A 24,111-nucleotide genomic window follows, 5' to 3' on the forward strand; every position below is an offset into this window, starting at 1 on the left:
GGGCTCTCTGGACAACGGAACTCATTCGAGGCCATACCTACTGTGTCCCTGACACAGTGACCAAATCTAATGACACTGGATCCTCGAGGCAACCCACAAAGGGAGCCATTCTTTTCTTTTTTTCTAATTTACATCCAAGTTAGTTGGCATATAGTGCAATAATGATTTCAGGTACAGAATTAGTGATTCATCATTCACATATAACACCCAGTGCTCATCCCAACAAGTGGCCTCGATAATTCCCCTTACCCATTTAGCCCATCCCCCGACCCATCCCCCTCCAGCACCCTCAGTTTGTTCTCTATATTAAAGAGTCTCTTATGGTTTGCCCCGCTCCCTGTTTTTATATTATTTTTGCTTCTCTCCCCTTATGTTCATCTGTTCTGTATCTTAAATTCCACATATGAGTGAAGTCCTATGATATTTGTCTTTCTCTGACTAATTCCACTTAGCATAATAGGATCTAGTCCCATCCATGTTGTTGCAAATGGCAAGATTTCATTCTTTTTGATTGCCGAGCATTACTCCATTGTATACATATACCGCATCTTCTTCATCCATTCATCTGTCAATGGACATTTGGGCTCCTTCCATACTTTGCCTATTGTCAATAGCGCTGCTGTAAACATTGGGGTGCATGTGCACCTTCGAAATAGCACACCTGCATCCTTTGGATAAATACCTAGTCGCGTAATTGCTGGGTCATAGAGTAGTTCTATTTTTAGTGTTTTGAGGCACCTCCATACTGTTTTCCAGAGTGGTTGCACCAGTTTGCATTTCCCCCCAGCAGTGCAAAGGGTTCCCCTTTCTCCGCATCCTCACCACCATTTGTCATTGCCTATGTTGTTAATGTTAGCCATTCTACCGCATGCGAGGTGGTATCTCATTGTGGTTGTGATTTCTATTTCCCTGATGATGAGTGATGGGTGAGCATTTTTTCATGTGTCTGTTGGCCATTTGGCCAGAAGCAGCCATTCTTGACTCCATCTTCTGTCAGGAGAAACTGAAGGACAGCGTGCAACCCCCATCCCAACAGCAAGGACATTTTAAAGGCCATGATTCCAACTCAGACTGTCAAATACTAATCTGGACCATACTGCTGTATGTCTTACAAGAAAAATGCATGAATATACTTTGCTACTTTCTTACCCCTTTAACACAGATTGAGTAAATATTCTCATGAAAAGCTACATAACAACTGTCCAGCCTTTTTATTTACTCTCCAAAGTTGGAAATTGTCTAAAAGCCTGTATATAAGCAATCACAAGAAGAAAATACAATCTAAGCTATTTCAAAAAGAAAAACCAAAAGTAATTACCCATTATTGGGATGATAAAGTTTAATTTAAAAAGCAAACAAGAAATCTTTGTGACCTTGGGATAGGTAACAATTTCACAGATATGACACAAAAAGCATTAATCATAAAAAGCAATATCAATAAATTGGACCTTTATCAAAATGAAGTGCTTTCGCTCCTCAAAAAACCATTAAGTAAACTAAAAGACCGGAAAACAATGTTCACAATACATATCGTTGACAAAGAACTTATACCTAGAAAATATAAAGAGCTCCTAACACTTTATATTAAGAAGACAATCCATCCAAAAAAAATGAGCTAAAGATTTGAACAGACACTTCACAAAAACAAATATATACCTAGTCGATAAGCACATGAGAAGCTCTGCATTATTAGATGTTTGGGAAATGAAAGTCAAAACCACAATGAGATACCACTGCACACAAAGACGGCTATAAACAAAAAGGTAGTAACAGGAGGCGACAAGTATGTGAAGAAATTGGAACCCTCAAACATTGCTAGTGGAAACATAAAATGGTGTGTCCATCTTGGAAAAGAATGTCTTAGTCCATTCGGGCTGCTGTTTTAACAAAACACCACAGACTGGGTGGCTTATAAACAGCAGAAATGTACTACTCATAGTTTCAAAGGCTGTAAGTCCAAGGTCTAAGTAACAACATGGTCAGGTTCTAGTGAGGACCTCCTTCTGGATTGCAGACTCCAAATTTCTGATTGTGTCCTCACATGGCAGAAGGGGTGAGGAGCTCTCTCAGGTCTCCTTTATAAGGGCATTTATCCCATTATTAATCACCTAATCACCTCCAAAGGGCCCTATCTCCTAATACCATTTCCTTGGGGGTTAGGATCTCAGCATAAAAATTTGGGGGGACTCTGGGGCGCCTGGGTGGCTCAGTTGGTCGAGCGTCCAACTTCGGATCAGGTCATGATCTCACAGTTCGTGAGTTCGAGCGCCGCATAGGGCACTGTGCTGTCAGGTCGGAGCCTGGAGCCTGCTTCAGATTCTGTGTCTCCCTCTCTCTCTCTCTCTCTCTGCCCCTCCCCTGCTCGCACCCTCTTTTTCAAAAATAAAATAAACATTAAAATTTTTTTTAAAAATTGAGGGGGGGAGCGCTCAAATATTCAGACTAAAAGAGTACAGCAGTTTCTTAAAATGTTAACTATAGATTTACCATGGGACCAGCAATGCCACTCCTAGGCAGCTTACCTAAGAACTTAAAGGAATATATATGCCCATATAAAAAAAATAGTATATGTTCACAGCAGCATTTTTCGTAATAGCCAAAATGTATAAACAACCCAGATATCCATCAACTGGTGAATGGATTAAACAAAATGCAGTATATCCATACAATGGAATATCATACTATTCAGTAACAAAAAGTAACAAAGTGTTAATACACGTTACAACATGGGTGAACCTCAAACCATTATGCTGAGTGAAAGAAACCAGACACAAAAGGCCACATATTGTCTGATTCCATTTATGTGAAATCTCCAGAAAAGGCAAATTAATCTGCCCAAACCAAGAAATACCAGGAGTCACCAGAAGCTATAAGAAGCAAGGAGCCTTCTCTAGGGCTCTAGGGCTTCTCCCCTAGAGCCTCCAAAGGGACCATGACCTGTCAAAACCTTGAACCAGGCTTACTTACCTTTAGAACTAAGAGGGAATAAATTTGTTGTCTTAAGAGACCCAGTTTGTGGTAACTTGTTCCGGCAGCACTAGGAAACTGATACAAATGGCAGAATCAACTTGGCAGTTTCTTAGAAGGCTCAACAGAGAACTCAACAATTGGAATTCCGAGTATTTGTCCAATAGAAAGAAAAGAGTAAGATTTATACGTGAATGGTCATCGCAGCATTTTTTTACATAACAGCCCACACCAGAAACAATCCAAATGATCTTCAGCAACAGGTGAATGAATAAAGAATATGTGGTAGATCCACACAGTAGACTACCTCTCAGCAATAAAAAGGAATGTACTATTGACACATGACAACATGAATAAATCTCAAAAATCATTATGTTTAGCAAAAGTAAACGGACTCAAGAGTTCATATTTCCATTGATATAAAACTCTAGAAAATTCGGACCCATCTACAGCGAAAGAAAACATTCTCAGTGGTTGCTTGGGAGCCAAGGTGGGAGGAGACACTGACTGCAAATCAGCAAGAGGAAATTTCTAGAAGGGACTGAAATGTTCTCTATGTCAACTGGGATGGTGGTTTCACAGGTGTCTACACCTGTCAAAACTCATCAAATTGTACCGTAAATGGGCGCAATGTATTGTACAGAAATTATGCCTCAATAACGTTGATTAGAAAATGAGAAAGTAAGTAGGTCATGAGTAACTGAACATTTCCTATTTAAGATTTAAAACTCAACTGCCTATACTTTGTGCTAGCCGATGATATTGTCATACGCACATTTTAAATAAATATCAAAGAAATTCTTTAAAGGACACAGGAAGGCAACTTGCTCTATCAATTCAACATGTTTCACAAGTAGTACATGGAAAAAAAAGCTTTGAGTCAGCAGACCTGGTTCTAAACACTAGCTCCACATAGCAACCAAGTGGCCTCAGGCAAGTCATGATTTCCTCAAGCCTCAGTTTCCCCATCCATAAAATGTGGATGACATGAATAACTATCTCACAGGCAACGGTTATGGATGCAGTAGAATAAAAGCTCCTTTGTGCAGGGATTCGATCTTAGCTAAAGTCATAATCCCAATGTCTAGCAAATAAACAACAGGTGCTCAATAAATCTTAACAATAAACAGAAAACACAAATGTAAAGCTAAAAGGTGGGAAAGACATCATACACAATGCCACTGGATGACATTTATCTCTTCCTTTACACTCTCGCGGACTAACGCAGAAGGATCTTCCTTTCTCCCATCCCCGGGGTAGAACCCATCTTTAGTATACTGTCCATATCACAGGCCAACTCTAGCCTGGAAACTTCAGGTCCCGGTGAAACTAGGTCATAATAGGGCAGATTTTATATTTTAAATCCATAGGATCCCTAAGACACACTCACTTGTAGGATTCTAAATTTTAGAGCACTGGGTATTACATGGAAACCAACTAGACAATAAATTACTTAAGAAAAAAAAGAAAAAAGAAAACAAGGTCCCAATGTAAGATAAACTTACATATGCTTGTCATAAAAAAAAAATTCTACCAGAGCAAAAACTGTGTCTGTTATATTTATAATTGGTTCTCACTTCTAATATTTGCCTAATACAGAGTATGCGACATAATAGCACGTGTAAAGGCTATGCAACCAGATAGAGCAGAAAAGACGGTCTTTTAAAAAGGCCAAAGTGGCTGATGGGCAACGAGTGGGCAGAATGTCATGTGGGATGTCCAGACCACCGCAGGCCGTGGGAAGTTTTGCCTTTCCCTTGAGAGCAACACAAAGTCGTCGAGGGTTTTTAAACAGGTGGTTGGCAGAGGAGGGAGGAAGGAAAGGGACGTGATCAGATGTGCATTCTGAAAAAGATCACGTTCCATGGTGTGCAGAAGAGACAGGTTGTGTGGGAGAAAGGGGATGAGGGGACAAAGGAGTGTCAGGGTGTAGATGAGTGCAGACCAATAAGGAGACTGTTGCAACAAGCCATTAAAGACATAACGGTAGCTCGGTCCAAGGAGGCAGAGACAGAAAAAGTGGACAGGTTTACCGACATATTTAAACAAATCAACAGGGCTTGATTTGGGGGATGAGAGAGGAAAACACTCAATTCTTCTGAACCTCAAGGCTTCATCCGTAAAACAGGGCTGTTGATACTCCATCTGCATAATATCTATCTTGAAATCTGCTGTAGTAAGAATATGAAATAATATAAATTTACGAACTAAACGCAGAAACTGACACGTAATCAATGCTAAAAACAAAACAAAACGTCGCTATTGATGTTATTACTGCCATCGCACGGAATGGCAACTACCTGAGGCTGAACACCGAAGGTAGAAAATAGGATTGTACTTAGATTCAAATCCACGGTGCTGAAGACACAGAACAAAACGGGCAGCCGCTGTTCCAAATTAACACATCTGACCGCACAGATACTTCATGTGAACCAATCTCGTTCTCAGAAATCAATACCGAAGAGAACGCACAACTGTTAGGATCACAGTCCTCGGAGAGTCCGGTAAACTGAGGCACTGGGTAGCCACAAATGTGACCAAGGAATGAAGTGCAGAAGCAGGAAAAGGAAATGGATGTCGTGATTCTCATTGGTGAGCTGATCCAACTGGACTAGGCCTGCATCCTGAGCAGCACGAATGTTAATATCCCCCAACGTCTCTGGTTCCCTTGCTGACAAGGCCCTGTCATCCCTTGGCTGAAGACCGTGCGTCCGCTCGCCAGGCAACCAAGCCCTTCCGGTTCCCGGCCCCTCGCTACAAGTGCACGAAAGATCCCAGACTCCGGAGAAGCCCACGTACCTTAGCTTCGCGCTCTCGCTCCTCGGCGCTCGGGGTCCGCTTCATGCTGCCGCTACAGCCGCCTTCGCCACTGCTAGCCGCGTAGATCCCTCGCCTTGGACCCCGCCTCCTGTTTGTAGTTCCCTCGGCGTCCTGTTCCCGCCCAGCGCCATTCTCTCTTAGAGTCTCGAGAACTACCATTCCCAGGATGCAAGGCGGCGACGCCCGCGAGCACCTCGGGGTTTGGAGCAGGAGAATTTCCCAGGGCCGACAGCTATGCAGCGAGCGGGCGAGCTAGGGCCGGAGGAAAACTACATTTCCCAGGAGGCAACGGAGCCTGCCATGTTTTTCCCGTGCTCCTCTCGGCCAGCAGCCCAGCACGCTGTCGGCGCTATAGCAACGGTAGCTAGCTGCGGCGAGAGAGTGACGGTGAGTACTCTGGGGGAGTTGAGGGGGACGGAGGTGGCCCACCCTCTACCTGCAGGACGGGCCGGGGTCCTGGGATCCGCTTTACGGCCTGGAGAAGCCCCCAGAGTTCTGCTCGCGTGTAAAGCAGCCCAGCACGAGACACCACATCCTCAGGCCTGAATCACAGCCCGCCCATTATCCCCACGTCCAGCACAGGTTTGAAATTTCATAGCCCAGCCTTAAACCCTGGTGGATGAGAGTGGATGTTGCCTGCCGCGCCTTTCCAAGTCCGCCTTCAAATAGAAGGGCACATAGACACAATTCTCTCATTAGCCCTGGGTGAAGAGTTGGTTGGTAGTCCCTTTAGCCTCTTGAATGGCCTATTGTTTGCTTAATGATTTTTAATTACTTGTTTCTCATTTGATTACCCCATAGCCTGTTAATTCCATAAAGGCGAGGATCTTGTTTACCATTTTAGTCTCAGATCCCGGTTTTCATTTAATCATTCAGTAACTATTAATGTCGGTGCCCACCTTGCATCAGGCACTTCCCTAGTGCTGTGAACAGGGCTGATACCTATATCAACATGCTTCTGCTTTATTAGTGGTGACAAACTAGTAGTCAACTAGCAAACAAATAAGATCATTGTAGGCAGCGATGACTGCTACAACAGCAGTAAACAGTGATGAAATTGGAGAAAGAGTAACTGTAAGGTAATCAGGGAAGACATGTCTGAGGAAGTGACATTTGAGCCGAGTCCCAGAGAATGAGGAGCCAGCTAATGCCAAGGCTTTGAGCAAGACTAGGGGCCCGTGGACCTGAGGAACCTAAAGTAGGAGTGTGGATGGGCATGGTGAGCGAGGAGGGATAACATGAGATGGTGTGGAGAGGTGTTCCAGTGTGGTGCCAAATTTCTGGGCCTCAGCACTCTTAGTATGTGGGGCCAGGTAATTCTTTGTTGTGGTTCCCCCATCCTGTAGGGGGTTCATCATCATCTCTGGCCTCTGAATGCCCGTCACACTGCCCTCCACCTTCCCAATCGTGACAAAAATGTGACCAGACGCCGACTTCTTAGGTGTGTGACCTTCGGCAAGTTCCCTAGGGTGTGTCCTGATATTGTGAGATGATTGATTAATTCCTATTGTCAGAGCGCTAAGAAAAGTGCCTGGCACATTTTAGCAAGCATTCAATAAATGTTAACTAGCATCTCCGTCCTTATTATAAAAGCTACCATAACTCTATTGTAGCACCATTATCATTTTCACAAGTGCCCTGTGTTTAAACTGTTGATGATTTGGTTCCTAGAATTGACCTTTTATGTAGCACTGTTTCCAGAAGAAGTAGGAGATGATCTCTCAGGTATATGTCTGCTCATTGTTTTTGCGTCACAGCGAAATGCAGTAGTTCTCAACCTTTGATGAGTTACAGTAAAGGTTATGAGCCCTTTACCTAAAAGATAGTGTGCATATACATATATGCATACAAAATTCTATAAACCATCTCTTGGGTCCACAGACCCTACAGCTCCATGGATTCCATTCATTCAGCAAGCTCTGTGCCAGCCTCTGAGAGTACAGTACAGAGGCGCACAAGACAAATTTGCTTCTCTCTGGACTTTACATTCTAGGCTCCACATTCTAGAGACTGAGAACCTCTGCCTTTAGGCATTTTGAGTGGTGGTTTGCATTTGTCTTTCCAGGTGATTTGAAAGGAAAATATAAAATCTTTTTTTTTTTCCCACGTACTAGACATTGCACGGACCATTTACATCCACATACAAAACTGAGTTACTGTGGTGCATCTCTGAAGAATAGGAACTGTAAAGAGGCCAGAATTCCCTGGACAAGCTTGTGTGTTGAGGTAGGAAGCCCTGGGACTAGGCGTCATGGCAACTGAGACAGAACAGAGCAAAAACTCAGATGGTGAATTTGTGAAACATCTTTTACAAAACTTGGACCAGACCCACTCATCGTGCACCAAGCTGAAGATTAATATTCCAGTAATAGCGACCTCTCAGGAAAATGTGCTCATTGCTTTTAATTTACCATCCCACCCTTAGAATAACTCTGTGAGATAGGTATTATTTTCTCCATTTTTTTAACTTAAGGAACTGAGGCACCTGGCTGGCTCAGTTGTTGATAACGCATGTGACTTCTGATCTCCAGGTCATGAGTTTGAGCCCCATGTTGGGGGTAGAGTTTACTTAGAAATATACGTATATAATATACGTATATAATGTGTGTGTGTGTGCATACGTATATATAACTAAGACGACTTTTTAAAAATACTAAAATTAAGGAATTGAAACTCAGATTAGGTGACATCGCCAGCTAGTAAGTAATAGAACCACCATATGAATCAAGTTCCTCACTAGTTTTTTTCAAGGTACCTACTTGCTTTGGGGGGCACAAAAGGGAAAGGGGAATGGAGAGGAAGTATTCCTTAAATTGGGGGCAGTTTGTTTTTGTTTCAGACAGAGAAATAAGAAGAGAGAAGGAAGAATGATAATCTTACCTCATTTCCTAAGCAAACTATAGGAAATATACCGTTGAAAGGAACATTGTCTCCATGATTGAATGTAGTATTACTTTTAAAATGAAGCTTTCATCTTCTTCAAGCAGCACATGTGAGCAATAAGATGTCCATTAAAGCCATAGTGCCTTATTCATTTTATTTGGTTCATTCCATTGCATAATGTTGTATGTTGAGAAGATTTTATTTGAATTTTCTTTTCTCCACAGATAGGCCATGTCTGGACCAACTGATGAGACGGCAGGAGACCTGCCTGTGAAGGATATAGGTCTAAACCTCTCTGGAATGGGAGGGTTACAAGGTACGGCCAGCTGTTATTTATTATCGTTATGAACTTTGATCAGTAACTTCTTTTCTTTTTAATTTCAAGTATTTCTGATATCCTTACAAACGAAGCTGTTTAAGTAACTATATAGCTCTTGATTGGACTAAACAGGAACATTGGAGGGTTTAGAACAACATATGGTATTTTACTGCACGCATCAATTATCAACAGCTCATAGAAAATGTAAAATCCCCCTCTGTTCTGATAAAGAATTGTTATAAATCATCTTTTTAAAATTCCACACATCAGTACAAACTACGCAGAGAGTACCAAGCCTCCAAACTGAATTGCCTGGTTTAAATCACATTCACCATTAAAATGTTTCTTTATGTTGAAATTTTATATGGCAGGAAATGCCATATTTAAAAATTTTTGCCTTTCAAGTAGAGTATCCCAAAATGGTTTGTTTATCCAAGTGATATTGACTTTGTTTTATCAAATTAATCTACATTAAAGGTTTTCTTTATCCTTTTATCACTTGGTGGTTGCTATAGAGCTAAAAAAGCACTTTCAAGTTGAAACAATAAAATAACTGCTTTGAGGAACAAGTATGAGTGTACAGCTATGTTTTTGTGTATACAGCATGTCATGCCCCTGCGTCTGTCATTGAGATGGCCGTGATGTAAAATACGCTCCACTAAGGCGTCTTCATATACCTATTTGGTAGAACAGTTCAGGTGGCCGCCTGGAACTACTCAGAAAGGTGGTCAGCGTGCTGTTTATTGAAAAAGATAAGTCTGGTTATACAGATTTTATTTTTAAGAGTAAGAAGTATATATAAGCTTTGTTTTAGATCTTTGGTTGAATACCAAGTATTCCAATACCAATAAATTTTAATTGTGCAAAGCTATTGGAATTTGCTACTTTAAGTTCAGTTCTTGCCCCTAGTAATGCACTATAGGGGCTTTAATCCTTGTCCATTTGTTCTTTGTTTCTTTTGGATGATTGATGAAAATTAGCCAGTGATATGGAAAATACAAAATTTAATCATACGTAAGAAAAAAATGCATACACATGCTAAAAGATATAAAAGTCTTTTTAAAATATGTAAAATAGCTTATAAATAATTGGTCAAGGTTGGTTGGTTTCTTTGTTTGGATTTGTAAATTTTACAGTTTATTTTCTGTAACCCAAAACACATACGTAGCTCTGAAAATATCCCACGTTCACCAAATTATTGTTATAACTCTTTTGTAGGAAAAAAAAAAAACTTTCAGATACTCTGATTTTTAATTTGTTTTTTTTTTCCAACATTGAGCATATAAATGGAAAAGTCTTACTGAATCAGATTTCTATCTTACAGTCTTAAAGAACGGTTATTTAAATATTGTTTTGAATGGGTGTTATTATTGCTGAAATCCTTAGGATTGCATGTAAACTTTAACAGCAAAGATTCTTATTCTCCCCTCCGATTGACGATGTAAACAAAGTTGTAACATTTTCTAAAACAATCTGAATTGTAGGACAGAAAGTAACAAAGATGAGTGCATCAGAGATTATATTAATATCAACTGTTCTCATTTTTAGAAACTATGTTAAGTAACCCCACTATTAATTATCTTGGCATTTTTACAGAAACTTCAACAACACGGACAATGAAGTCTCGTCCGGCAGTGTCACGTATTAGTCGTGAGGAACTGGAAGACAGATTTTTGCGTTTGCACGATGAGAACATTTTACTTAAACAGCATGCCCGCAAGCAAGAGGATAAAATTAAAAGGTTATGATAAAAAGCTTTTAGCTTTTTTTCCCAACTCTGTAAAGTTTGGAGGATATGCTTTTTCATACACTTAATTGAAAACTCCACCCGGAATCCTTTTTGGAACAAGGCAGGTTGTAAATAAATACAATTTTTAAAAATGGAAACTCTTACAAAGTAGAATAATAAACCAAAAAGATTATGAGTGTTTATTATGTCTGAAGTTGCTATTTGAAGGAAAGAGCTAATAACTAAGAGTTCTACAAGTGTATCATATCTATAAATAGACTCTGGTTTAATATTTATAATTCAATAAGCAAATGGCCAAAGCATCTGTTTTATAAATGTCTTGGTTTTAAAATGAAAGTTTGAAAAAGTAATTAGCTCTTCGAACTTGTTAGAATACATGCTCCCTTGAGATTGGGGGTTTACTAATGGAAACCTCACTTCAGTATCTGGAACATATTTAACTTTGCTCAGATTAGTCTAGAACCTGTATTTCAAAGAGTCTCTACTGTTTCTGAAGAAACGTTGTCACTTGATTTGTGTGTGAGAACTTTTTGCAGGGATAACTTCTCAAGAGCAGATATTCTTCTCAAGAGCAGATATTCTTGCATTCTTTCTTGTCCAGAAACACCGTTACTGTCTTCGGAACGTGTGGCGTTAAAAACAAAAAAGTACGTTCCCGTTCGTAAGCTTGCACAGGCCTGTATTCAGGTTCATGTTCTAGGCTACTGGAAAAGGTGAGACGGCCATGGAAGGAAGATGATGGACTGGGGGGGACTTTGCTGCTTAGAAAGGGTTGATTCTAGTCCAGTCTCTACTCTGTAGGCTTAGTTTTAATGACCCACTGACCTGCTGGGTAGGGGCTTTCGAGTTCGTTTTTGAATCTTGATAACGTGTTTTTTCAGGACCTACGATTCACTTACCTGATTCCTTTTCTGACCGGTAACACACACATGTCCTCTCGGAATGAGGAATATAGTCTGTGACCACAGAACAATTTTTTTTCCTTTGTAAGCCTAATTGGCCAGTTAAATAATTGAATTCACAACCTTGACCTCATTAGTAATTTGTCCCAGCCAGAAAATATAAAACAACCTAATAACAAGCCATATAGTTTAATGGAAAAAGGACTCGGCTGGGAGTCAAGTTGTATACATGTGTTCTATTATTTCTCTGCTGCTAGCCTATGGTGTTATACTCAAGCAGTTTAACCTGTTGGGATTTTATTTTACATAGCCCTGAGAGTAGTGATCCAAGGACCACTGTGACCCAGAGCTCTAAATTCCTTCTGAATTTTATGCCACTGACACTACCTACATACATGTGTAAAACTGCTTTTATTTTTTTAAAGATTTTATTTTTGAGTAATCTTCACACCCAAAATGGTGTGTCAGGAGTCAACGTCCTCTACCGACTGAGCCAGCCAGGCAGTCCAGAACTGCTTTTAAATTTATCCTTAAGATGTAATTAGTATCACATTTAGTGTAAACGTAGATTTGATAAACCACCTTTTTAAATAAGTACTCAAACTTTATCAGATCACTTATGATTCTTTAATATTACAAAATAATCACATCAAACAAATGAGAATCATTGCTATTCCTGGACAAAGATGCAATCTTCCGTCTCTTGAAAAAGTGTTTATTTGTACATCCTTGAAGGAATTTAAAGCCGTCCTATTGATGGTGCTTTTCTTTCCTTCAAAATTTGGGTCATTTATTATTCGCTACATGTTGACTGCTTTTTTATACCAAACCAGTGTCCTTTGAATGTAATCTCTATCTCTGTGAAAGTCTCTCTGTAACAAAAGATTCAGACATTTAGCTTGACATCTCAGACGGCTACCATATTTCTGTGGCTAAGCCACTGGGTGGGGCTAAGGATCCTAAACTCATTAAAGGGATAGAGTGTATGGCTCTGTTGGGCTTATGATACCTACCCCAATTTCCCAATGATGTATCATTCTCTGGATGAGGTGGAAAAGGAACTAATCCATTGATTATTTTACTAGGGTGTTTGTGGTACACTCTTGGATCTTGGTTTTTATTATCCTATATCCCTTATAAAGCATGTTTAATGGATTTGCCTCAAGGGAAAGAGAAAACAATCTTAACTGATTATGTTATGCATAGCTCTCCCTGATGCCACATGCTGTAGGCCGGGTAGCCAGAAGTGTAGATAGACATGTATTACTACCGCTCTTACAGAGGACTCTGCTCAGGGCAAAAAAAATGTTCTATGACATCCCAAAGCTATTAGGGATTTTTTTATTTCACTTTTGTTCTCTTAAGTAAAAGCTTCTGTCCATAACCATGGTAAAATAAAGCAAACCCCGTTTAAAGAAAAATGAAGTGAGTTTTTATTTTCAATCTCTGTCTGGCTCTTTATAAAAATAGATTCACTATAAACTAGAGTCAGCTATTGAAGATGTGCGACCAATTTTGTAAAGTCTTGAACTTGTGTCTCTCATCAAAGCCACCTTTTCTTTCTTGTCCTGCCAACATTTTTCCACTCACTGTCAGGCATGTTTTCCGTACGTGTATATTACATCACCCCCATGTGCCCTTTCTGTCTTTTGTTCTGTCTAACCAGTTTTTATCAAAACTTAAAAGAATGAAAGGTATAAACTCCTGAGATGTCAAAAGCACAACTTATGTCTGTATTTAAAGGTAGCATGAAAATAATACTTCTTGCATCTCATTATTTTTTACCATCGAACACGAATATTTCTGGGACGCCAGGCAACATTTAGTGGCACGTTTTGGTTGCTCTGAATTTTTCATTGGGCTTTTGATAAGTGTGTACCTATGCATCCTAATGTTCTTGTATCTGTAATATGTCTTAATCCTAGAGAAACTGAAAACAGTTTGCCTAAAACTTAGCAATGCTGCTCGGTCTTAACACACTTTTCAAAAGCTGTAACTTACTGTGGCTTGCAGATATAACCCACCACATCCACAATCTGTAGCAACATTTAAGTGCATACAGCATTCCTACATAAGGTCATGCGTTAAAAATTGCATTTGAGGAACATATGGAGTAAATATGTGTCCTCTTTTTACTAACCTTAAATGATAAGCCTTAGGAAACCGTTATTTGTCAGTGCTATAAAGCAGATTGTTGCCCAGTGGTTTCAATTATCATCAAAGGATTCTTCACAGGCAGTAATAGTTACATCAAAACCTGAAATTTATTATTCAGGTTCTGCACTGAAGTCCTCACAGTGATTATGTTCCTTTCAACAGAATGCATTTTATGCTGACTTCTCACATTCCTTTTCATCTTTTTATTATTTCCCTAGAATGGCCACCAAGTTAATACGGCTAGTTAATGACAAGAAAAGATATGAGCGGGTTGGTGGCGGCCCCAAGCGGCTGGGACGAGACGTGGAAATGGAAGAAATGATTGAGCAGCTGCAAGAGAAAGTTCATGAGCTTGAAAGACAGAATGAAGTCCTCAAAAACAGACTCATTTCAACCAAACAGCAACTTCAAATCCAGGGTTACAGGCAAACACTGTACAATTATGTGCAATCCCGTGTTAACACTGGACGTAGAAAAGTGAATGAAAATGCAGGCTCACAGGAATGCCCCAGGAGAGGTAAAATAAGCTTATATTAAATTATATTAAATCCTAAATGTAACTCTTTTAATAGGTTGTTTTACACACACACACACACACCAAGTTTTATTTCCATATTTTTCATGTTTTTAAGTAACTTGGAAAGAAAAATGTTTTCGACTTGCTTTGTGATAAAATGCTAATATTAACATGATCATTTTATTCAAGAATCCCTAAATCATTCATATTTGTTGAGTAACACCTTGAATGTAAACCTCTATCCTGATATTGGAGATGTGTGTGAAAATGCGTAAAATAGAAGTTTAGTTTGAGTTGGTTTTCTGTGTTGCAGATAGAAATCACGTTGACTCAGGCAAATGAGGAACCCAGCTAGTTTGCTTATTTACGATCATGCTTGCTGTTTTGAATGATCACACTTAATTTCGTTGTCAAAAGACCTTTTATAAAATTTGCAGAATTGTTTAAATTTCTCATCGTAAGGCAGCAACATGAGAGTGCCGTATGTGTACAACTGAGGGTTTAAAAAACTGGGTCCTTGCTCCCCGACTTACTATCTGGTGACCTTGGACAAGGCATCTAATCACCCTGACCTTGATCTTTACACGTAAGACAAAGGGATATAAGCAAGTGACCATAAACGTCTCCTCTCTCTCCAGAAATGATCGTAGGTCAATCACTTTCCCCGTTTTGAAAATGAATCCCCTAAAACCTACCCAGGGTACAAAGCGATTCAGTCACATAGATAAACAATATGGGAAGAACCTAAATATTTCTAATAAAAATTCCCAATTCTCCCCGCCCATGTTGAACTTATTTATAATGAAGTGAAAAGTCAGTAGTTTTAAGTGACATTTTTTAAATTTCATCAACTAGGGAAGGAAAGAAAATTTTCGCCATAATTGATCTTCATTTGGAACATGCTTCACATAAAGGCCAAACATTTTCAGGGACACAAAAAATCATATAAAACTTTCTGTTCATTAAGGAGAGGGGAAAAATGCCATATAAACAGAAAAGGAGAAAATTTTGTCCTATTTTTTTTTCCCAAACTAAATGTTGACACTATCTCTTCCCCAGGCAGAGTTCCCCTGAAGTCAGCAAGGTGCCCACCGAGACCAGAGGCAGCTGCAGGGTGAAAGGGCTTAGCTACTCTAGCTTGTGAGATTGGCGACGGACTCTGAAAATAACCAAAGCAATCATAATGAATTATAAACTAGAAAATAGATTCTGCTGCTAATTAACGTGGAAGAGAGCACTTGACCTTTCAGAGCCTCACTCTTCCCATCTGTAGAATGGAGTGATAACACCAGATTAGCAAAAAAAAAAAAAAATCAAGAGATTGTAACTCCATGGTATTTTACCTTTCAAAAGTCACTTATCCGCTCTAAAACTTAGTTTTGGCATCTGTGACTATAGCTGGGCAAGATGATTTCTAAGATCCATAAGGTCTTTTATACTAAATAAAAATGCAATGCCTGAATTTTAGATTAATATGGAAAACTAATTTAGTACTATGAATTGCTGTTTAAAAAGAAGGGCCTGATGGACGTTTCCTCCTATGAGGGGAAAAAAAGAGCTGCACAGTCTTTACAATGTGACTACATAGCTTAAATTTCTCCTGGAGTTTATACAATCATAGTAATTCAGGCGCACCTGGGTGGCTCAGTCGGTTAAACATCCGACTTTAGCTCAGGTCATTTATCTCACAGTTCGTGGGTTTGAGCCCTGCATCAGGCTCTTTGCCGACTGCTTTAGAGCCTGGAGCCTGCCTCAGATTCTGTGTCTCCCTCCTTGCCCCTCCCTCACTCGCAGTCTTTCTGTCTGTCTCAGAAAAATAAATAAACATTAAAAAAAAACCAATTTTACTAATTCAGACCTTTTTCACTACAGAGTCCAAGAGGTAGAAGCTGCACAAGGCACTAAACAGTGATGAATACATTATCTTTCTGAGTACACTTGAGGCACCATTATCAAGGTTGATACCTTAGTAATCTTAATAGACTTTTCAAGACTGCCTTTGAGCTTGGGACTTAGGCCATACTTGTCAGAAATATGACAGCGTAGGGTGGCCAGGTGAGAACACTATACCTTCTCTGCCTGTAAGCAGCCTTGCCCTCAAGCTGCTGTACAAATATGACCATTTTCTATGTGTGCCTTGTCAGCATAAAGGATGGAAAGTACTGGTTTAAGATGTGATCCTTGTAATACAGAAAGAATCCTTACTGTGAAGAACCAGTAGAACAAAGATGTTTATAAAGTGTTTTAAATGTGACCATTGGCGAACCACTATTACACTATAAATATTAAGATTATTTTAAGGATAGGGACGCCTGGGTGGCTCAGTCGGTTAAGAGCCCAACCTCAGCTCAGGTCATGATCTCACAGTCTGTGAGTTCAAGCCCCGCATCAGGTTCTGTGCCAACAGCTCGGAGCCTGGAGCCTGCTTCGGATTCTGTGTCTCCCTCTCTCTCTGCCCCTCCCCTGCTCATGCTCTGTTTCTCAAAAAATGAATTAAAAAGGTTAAAAAAAGATTATTTTAAGGATAAGAATTTTTTTTAATTTTTCTAGTAATGTTTAGTTCCTGTAATTTATGTAGGAAAAGCTTAAGAATTAACATTACTGCCAAAATTGGCAGATTTTAACACAATAAACTATTTTAATGTTTCAGGCAGAGCCTTTTCTGTTCTTTAGTCTGGATTATACAAATAGATATTGAAAGTTTGGGAAATAGCAAATAATAGTTCCATTAACTAATTAAAATTCTCATTTTTAAAAAATAAACTTTCTTAAAAGAGTGAATTTCTTTTTTTTATGTTTTTTTGGTGTTTTGGTTTTTTGGGGGTTTTTTTGTTGTTGTTTTTTTTTTTTAAGAAAGGGAGAGAGAAGCTTAAGCAGGCTCCACACCTGGAGCAGAACCCAGCACGGGGCTCAATTGACTGTGAGATCATGATATGAGCCAAAATCAAGAGTTGGAAACTTACCCAACTTAGCCACCCAGCCAAGAAAGAATTTTAAATGTACTGTGTATCTGATACTATGCTCCATTAAAAATCTAAATTATTTGTCATATTTCATCTCCCTGAAACTCTAGTAACTTAATTATTTTATAAGTGTAATCTAATCATGTGATTAAAATCATGTCTCATTTTTGACAACGGGACTAGACTTGTAAAGTTTCGTGTAACTATTTTTATAAGAAAAACTATACATTAAGGGCTGCAGCAAAATATTTTATTTAAATGAATCTCATTGATGATCACCTCGTGAATTACCTTTGTTTAAATGTGGGTTTTCGTACTGAGATAATAAACCAAAGAGGAGGGAACATTTTGACTTACATTCACAGTATCTGTGAGTCACACAAATGAAGATAAGGTTCAAAATGTAAGAGCAAAGAATGTGAATGGCTAATGGAAAAAAATTTTTTAAATCTATATCCAGGGGCGCCTGGGTGCTCAGTCAGTTAAGCACCCAACTTCAGCTCAGGTGATGATCTCACGGTTTGTGGGTTTGAGCCCCACGTCAGGCTCTGTGCTGACAGCTCAGAGCCTGGAGCTTGCTTCTGATCCTGTGTCTCCCTCTCTCTCTGCCCCTCCTCCACTCGCACTCTGTCTTTCTCTATCTCCCCAAAATAAATAAAACATTTAAAAACTTTAATAAGAAAAAGAAAATTAAAAAAAAATATATCCCGGGGCGCCTGGGTGGCTTAGTCGGTTAAGCGTCTGACTTTCGCTTAGGTCATGATCTCGCGGTTCGTGGGTTCGANTTTAAAAAAAAAATCTATATCCCAAATATGAAAAAAAAAAAAGTTAAGTCTTTGAAATCTCTTTCCTTCATACTTTAGTGTATATCATAAAGCCCTGAATTGAAGACTTTGGTTCTTTCAGAATGAAAGTTACAAATCTAACTTGAATCAAATTATTTCTAGGTCCTTGGGTTTCCATAGTCAGATTTGTTTAATGGGCAGTACTTGCTGCTATGTACACTTGATGCCAATGATACTTCCTTGGGCAGTGGATTTCTAATTCTCTGCACTATCAAGCACATATCTCTCAGTACTGTGGAAATTTTCTTATATTACAAATTTCTTTATGTTAGCAAATCAAGAGTCTTTCTTTATTAATTTCACTTTTATCATCTTGCTGATTGACTTTTAGGTATTAGATTCCAAGATGCTGACATAGCAGAAACTCTACAACCCATGCTTACAAAACATGGCAACAGTTTACTTGAAGAAGCCAGAGGAGAAATAAGAAATTTGTATGTATTCTTTTTGTGGTCATTTTAGAACTTTATTTATTGATTGATGATGTCTTTTTTGATCCCTCCCTTTCCTTTATTTTAAACACCAATTGGCTTATGTACAAATAATTTGCTCTACATCTTGATCGGTGGGGTCAGAACAGATACTATAGAACATGTTTCCAATAAAATGAGGCAAATGAGCAACTTAAATAACTGCATCAATGGAGGGGTATAGTCTCTGTACTATAGTTTTCTCCCCAAAGGAATGGCATAAAGCCCAGTCATTTAGAATAGTATAAGCTTTAGAGGCAGCGTTTCCATTCTCAAAAAAATCACAGGTAATTTTTTTAAATCCTGAATTAATTAGCTTTTTTGTGGTTTAAAAAAAAGAATTGGAGGGAGTGGCTTAAAAGTTTGCAGTTATCAACTACATATGGATTTCAGATTTTGTTTCACTGTGATTCTACAGTACTGCATTCTTCATCATACTCTGATTTCGAAAAAGTTACTTCTGCCACATTTCGCTTACCTCTCCAGTTAATCAAAGCCTCCTGGCTTCATTGTCTGTGAGTCACTGGGCCAGTGAAGATAAGGCTTCACCTTATCTACAGGCCTTTCCCTGGATCATCAAGAAATAATAATTCTAAATGAGGAAAGGAAACATCAAACAAAGCATCTCACATTAGACAGTTGCTTAAGAATAGTGCGAGCTTCAAACTGTTTCTTTTGGATATTTTAAATACCAGTTACAGCCATGACTAGCCTGTAAAGGAATAAAACCAAAAGATTATACCTGATCTTGTCACCTGCTCATTGGCTGAAAAACGGGTTCATTCCAGTTTCCTGAGGCTCATTACACTGGGTTGCTTCCAAACATGGGAGAGAGAAATAAATACATGCAAAAAACCTCTGTTATGGTTTGCAAGTTTCTTGCTCTCTCTCTCTCTTTCTCTCTCTCTCTCTCTCACCCACCTTGAAGTGTTCATTTGAGTGATCTATGCAGGTATACATAGGAAAGAATGAAAGCATGTAAATTATCTGAAGATGACCAGGTTGTGGAGAGCAGAGTAGGTAACCAATAAATACTTACTGAACTGAATTGAACCAAAGTCCAGGTTATTGCCTAAGACAGTATTATATAAAAAGCAGTATTTTGAATTGTTCCATATGTGCTTCTAAATCGTCACATCTAATCTACTATTCACTATGTGCAGAGGCACCTAAGCTAAAATTTTTAACTTTTGCTTGCTCTTTATTATGAAGGACTTTCTTTATACTGATCTTAAATACTGCAGATTTTTCCTCAAGCTACAAATTCTTGTAAAGTTTCTTTTCTTTCAGAGAAAATGTTATTCAGTCACAGAGAGGCCAGATAGAAGAGTTAGAGCACTTGGCTGAGATCCTGAAAACTCAGTTGAGGAGAAAAGAGAATGAAATTGAGTTATCTCTTCTTCAGCTTCGAGAACAGCAGGCTACAGATCAAAGGTATGTTAAGACCAAATCTCACTCTGATAAGGTCAAAATTAGTTTAAAATACTTTATCATGTGCCGTGGAAGGATAGGTCTAGTCCATTTGAGAAATCGTGTTTTCACTTAACATTCTTCATAGAAGCCTGCTCTAGACCTACTAACTGCTATCAACAACTCTGTGTAAGGACATTTCTCCCTCACCTACTCTGGGGCTCATCCTGTTCCCCGATTCTTTGGCCCCTTTGGGGCATTTACCATAACTGTTGGAAGTTCTGATGCCATTCGATTGTACCCACCAAGAGAAAGGTATGTGACGAGGACCCAGCTGTTGGGATGTCTCATGAATAAGTCCAGCCTCATTTAAATTTTTTCTCAACATGAAAAGTAAGCTCCAAAATACATTACCAGGTGGTTTGGTTTTTTTGTTTTTTTTTACCCCAAAAAGATGCTTGTTACCTCTCCTAATATTCAAACTTTGCTTCAAGTTCTGTTGGTTGTTATGGACGACAGTGGAGCCCTTCACTAGTCTCCCTGCTGCATCTCCACTTTCGATGTTTTGCAACATACAGAATGTTCTTTCCCGTCCTCCTTTGTCATATCCGGTTCCTAACACCACTCTCATTTTGCATTTCCACTCTGCATTTCCAGCAAGACTCTATTTTCTTACCATATTCTTTCTCGAATGATCTCCTCTCCTTCATTCCTTTCTTTTTTTTTTTTTTTTCATTTCCATTTCTTTCCTGTTTCTTTTTTCATACCAAGGAGACCCAGAAGAGAGGGAGTGGTATGTTGAATTGCCAGGTACCCATCACTTAGCTCACATAATCACTAACAAGTTCCCAGTCTTATTTCACCTGTCCCTTCACCTTTTATTTTCTTGAATTAATCAGCCTCAGCCAGATAGGATGTCATCTCACCTAGGAATGCTCCAATCTAAATCTCTGATAGGAAATTTTTTTCACATAGCACATGCCGTTATCACAGCTAACAAAATTAATTGTAGTTGCTTAGTATTCTGTAATACCTTGAAGTTCTCTAAACTTCCCTGAAGCTGTCTTCTCCTGTCTGTCTTAATTGGAAGCCACATGAGGTCTACACATTGCGTTTGGGATCTCTTAGGTCTCTCGTTTCTCTCTTAAGGTCTTTCAAACCAGACCTAGAGCCTCTATTTGTTTTTCCCCCTATCCAGTGTATATGACATCATGCTTATGTGGCTAAGTTCCATTTAGAAAAACCTGTAGGATTTTCTAGTTTTTCATTTCAGATCTAGAGTTTAATCCCCCTTTACCAAACTAACCTGACATGGTAACATTTGAAAAAACTAGGAAAACATGCCTAGGAGACTTGTTTTAAGAACAATAAAGTGGGCTGAAACTATACAAGAAGCTTTATATTTCAGAGACTCAAAAGATTAGTATTCTCTCTGATAATTTCCGTTCCTGAAAAGTTACATATAAAATTTAATTAAATTATATAATGAAATTCTATATACTTAATGATATTTAAATACCCTTCTAAGGGCAGGGCAAAAGAAACATGAATCTTTGGGAATTATGTTAGGGGATGTAATTTGAACCCTGAATTTGAACCAGCTTGAATCCCTAGAAGTCATCTATGTTCTCCCAGGAAGAACTGGTTTAGACTTGGTCTGATTGGAAAAGCAAGACATGGTTCCTTGTGAGGAACAGTGCTAAAGGACCAGACCCCAACACCAAATGTGATCTTAATAAATTGCCAACAACCGTATTTAAGATATTATCTAAATGTGAAAATTCTATACTTAGACCAAGCCCAAGCTTAGAGCCAGCCCATCCTTACCACCTTTACTCAACAGCTGAGTACAAGGTTATTAGAGACCACTTTCTCTGTTACACTTCCTAAATTCCCAGAGTAAGATGCATACTGTGTTGGCCCTTTCCCTCATCCAAAGGGATATGATCATCCAGGAACTAGAAGGTTCAGTTCATCGAAATGGAAATCCCAAAGTCCTTCAATCCTAGGACTAGAACAGCAGAAGAAATAGATAGGCACGTATGCGTGTTTTCTCCTACGAAGATTGTCAGCAAGAGACACCAGTATATGCACCCAGACTTTACCATAACAGCTAACTACGGCCCTCATTCAAAAGCAGTCTCTTTTGTCACATCGAGAATTAGAAGTAGAGACAAAATGAGTATTACAGGTAACGGAACTTTTGCTGCAGAGGCCAAAGAAATAAACTGATTTCTACCCCACCTCACTGATTGTGTAAAATTGAAAAATACATGTTATTTGCTTCGAAAGAAAGGGTACCTTTAGTAAATAGCATATTGTTCCTTGAAATACAGTTGTTGAAAACTGAAGAAATGACTTCCAATAAAAGTCTTTAAGTCTTTTTTTCTTGTATGTTTACACATAGCTCAGAATTTTATGTGTCACAGCAATTTTTTGAGACTAATGGAAAACTGTTGAAAAAAATGTTGGGGAGAATATAAAACTTGGTATAATTTACTGTAAAGAAAAATCACAAAATGGAAAACATATTTAAACTTCTCTTTCACGGATACATTATTTCAAATTTGAAATTCTAGAAGTCTGATCAGGATGTTGGGCTCCTTGTTCTCAAACATGAACCTAACGTAGTTGTAATCTTCAGAGTGCAGTGCTTGATATTTATGGCAAAGAGCCTTTTCATAGAATATTACAGAAACTCTTCATAGTATGTGTTTAATAGCCCAGTTTGGTTTGGCATCAACTTGACATAAACTTTTGGTTATCCAAAGCCCTTAATTGCTTTGAAGTAAAAGCCCAGTGCTGTTGTTTTTTATTAAAATCATGTTTTTTCCTGTTATTGTGGTCTATTTTGGAAGAGTGAGTTGTGATTTTTGCATATGTTCTACATAATGCCTCATTAGCAAAAAATCTTGTATCATTTACAAGTAGCCTGAATGTCTGTGTTGTTTTGAACAAAAATCCATATTAAAATTTAAACAATATAAAAATGCACATTTTCTGCTTATTAAAAAGGCCGTCTTAAATTAAATGCAAAGCAGTAACCAGTGAACACATGTACATGAACATTAAAATCAGAATGATTTTACCTTTTATTGGCTTTTTCAACTCCAAAAATATTTATACTCTTACCAAATGTGTAACTGGTTTGTACTAAGTGTTGTTTTTTTTTTTTAAAGTAAATGTTAGGGTGTTTACCTTCTTAATTAAAAATCATGTAAGTTCCATAATATCCCAGTGGAGGAAATTTAACCTATAAATGTTCCAGACACTCTTGACTCGCCCTCTTCCCTTTGGTTGACAGCCGACCGTCAAATCTGAAAACAGAGAATCCTTTTGCAGCCATGAGTGTCAGAAACAGCTTAGCTTTAGGGGCTCCATCTTTCCCCTCTAAGCACATACAGGATTACTTCCTGGCACTCTCAAGTTCCTCCCCAGCTTTTTATTTAGAAAAATTACAAACCTGCGGAAAAGTTGTAGGAATAGTGGTGTGAACGCTCGCGTGCCTTTCACCCCTTTGCATCTTGGTGAATGACACAAGCCAGTTCCACATTCTGCGTAGGAGCCCTTGTCTCTTCTTCTTCCTCCTCTCTACTCTCTCTCCCTGCCTCCCGCCCCCAGTCTGAGAGTTAGGCGCATGTATCATTTCACCCTCTGTCTACCTTCTAAGTATCTTCTGGGAACAAAGGTCTCCTCCTACATAACTACGGCATGGCTGTCACATTCAAGACATTTAACAGTACAGTAGCATTATCTCATACACAGTCCACATTCAAATTTCCCAGTTGTACCCCTTAGTAGCCCCCCCCTTTTTTTTTCAATAGCTGGTTGTGGTTTGTTTCGCTTTGTTTTGATCTAGTATCCATTCAGGGATCATACATTGAATTTAATTGTCAAGTCTTTTTAGCTTTTCATTATTCTGGAGTGGTTCCCCATTTCCGGCCCATTGATAGTTGTTTGCAGAACACCCCTCAGTTTGTATTTGTCTGATTGCCTGGCCCCTTAATTTAGAGGGCACATCTGGTCCTCGGATGGAAGGGTAACTGGGGCCAGGGATAAACACATTATTGTTACAGGCAGGTGATCTGTCATTTTTTAAAAACATATC

The 24,111-nt window shown here is 38.9% G+C and overlaps 2 protein-coding genes across 5 annotated transcripts in view; one reads left to right on the plus strand and one right to left on the minus strand.

The window, feature by feature from the left end:
* Window positions 1–5,910, minus strand: part of FTO (FTO alpha-ketoglutarate dependent dioxygenase) — a 381,469-nt gene extending 375,559 nt beyond the window's left edge. For all 3 annotated transcript variants that reach the window (XR_013331932.1, XM_077751416.1, XM_077751417.1), the window contains exon 1: window positions 5,767–5,910. Coding sequence is in view for 2 of the 3 variants with exons in the window: in XM_077751416.1 (XP_077607542.1) it covers window positions 5,767–5,811 (45 nt within the window). In the remaining variant the exon portion in view is untranslated. The remainder of the gene's footprint in view (window positions 1–5,766) is intronic.
* A 332-nt stretch (window positions 5,911–6,242) lies between these two features.
* The window catches only part of RPGRIP1L (RPGRIP1 like), a 92,471-nt gene continuing 74,602 nt past the window's right edge, over window positions 6,243–24,111 (plus strand). The window contains exons 1-5 of one of the 2 annotated variants that reach the window (XM_077751334.1): window positions 8,899–8,986; window positions 10,586–10,730; window positions 14,017–14,315; window positions 18,455–18,557; window positions 19,884–20,027. In XM_077751334.1, coding sequence (XP_077607460.1) covers window positions 8,902–8,986; window positions 10,586–10,730; window positions 14,017–14,315; window positions 18,455–18,557; window positions 19,884–20,027 — 776 coding nt within the window. In that variant the 5' untranslated portion in view covers window positions 8,899–8,901. Of the gene's footprint in view, window positions 6,370–7,901; window positions 8,014–8,894; window positions 8,987–10,585; window positions 10,893–14,016; window positions 14,316–18,454; window positions 18,558–19,883; window positions 20,028–24,111 lie in introns of those variants that run through there. The other variant, XM_077751333.1, reaches the window with a different exon arrangement.

Source organism: Crocuta crocuta, unplaced genomic scaffold (assembly GCF_008692635.1).
Source record: "Crocuta crocuta isolate KB4526 unplaced genomic scaffold, BGI_CrCroc_1.0 scaffold124, whole genome shotgun sequence".
In the NCBI taxonomy this organism is placed as follows: Eukaryota; Metazoa; Chordata; class Mammalia; order Carnivora; family Hyaenidae; genus Crocuta; species Crocuta crocuta.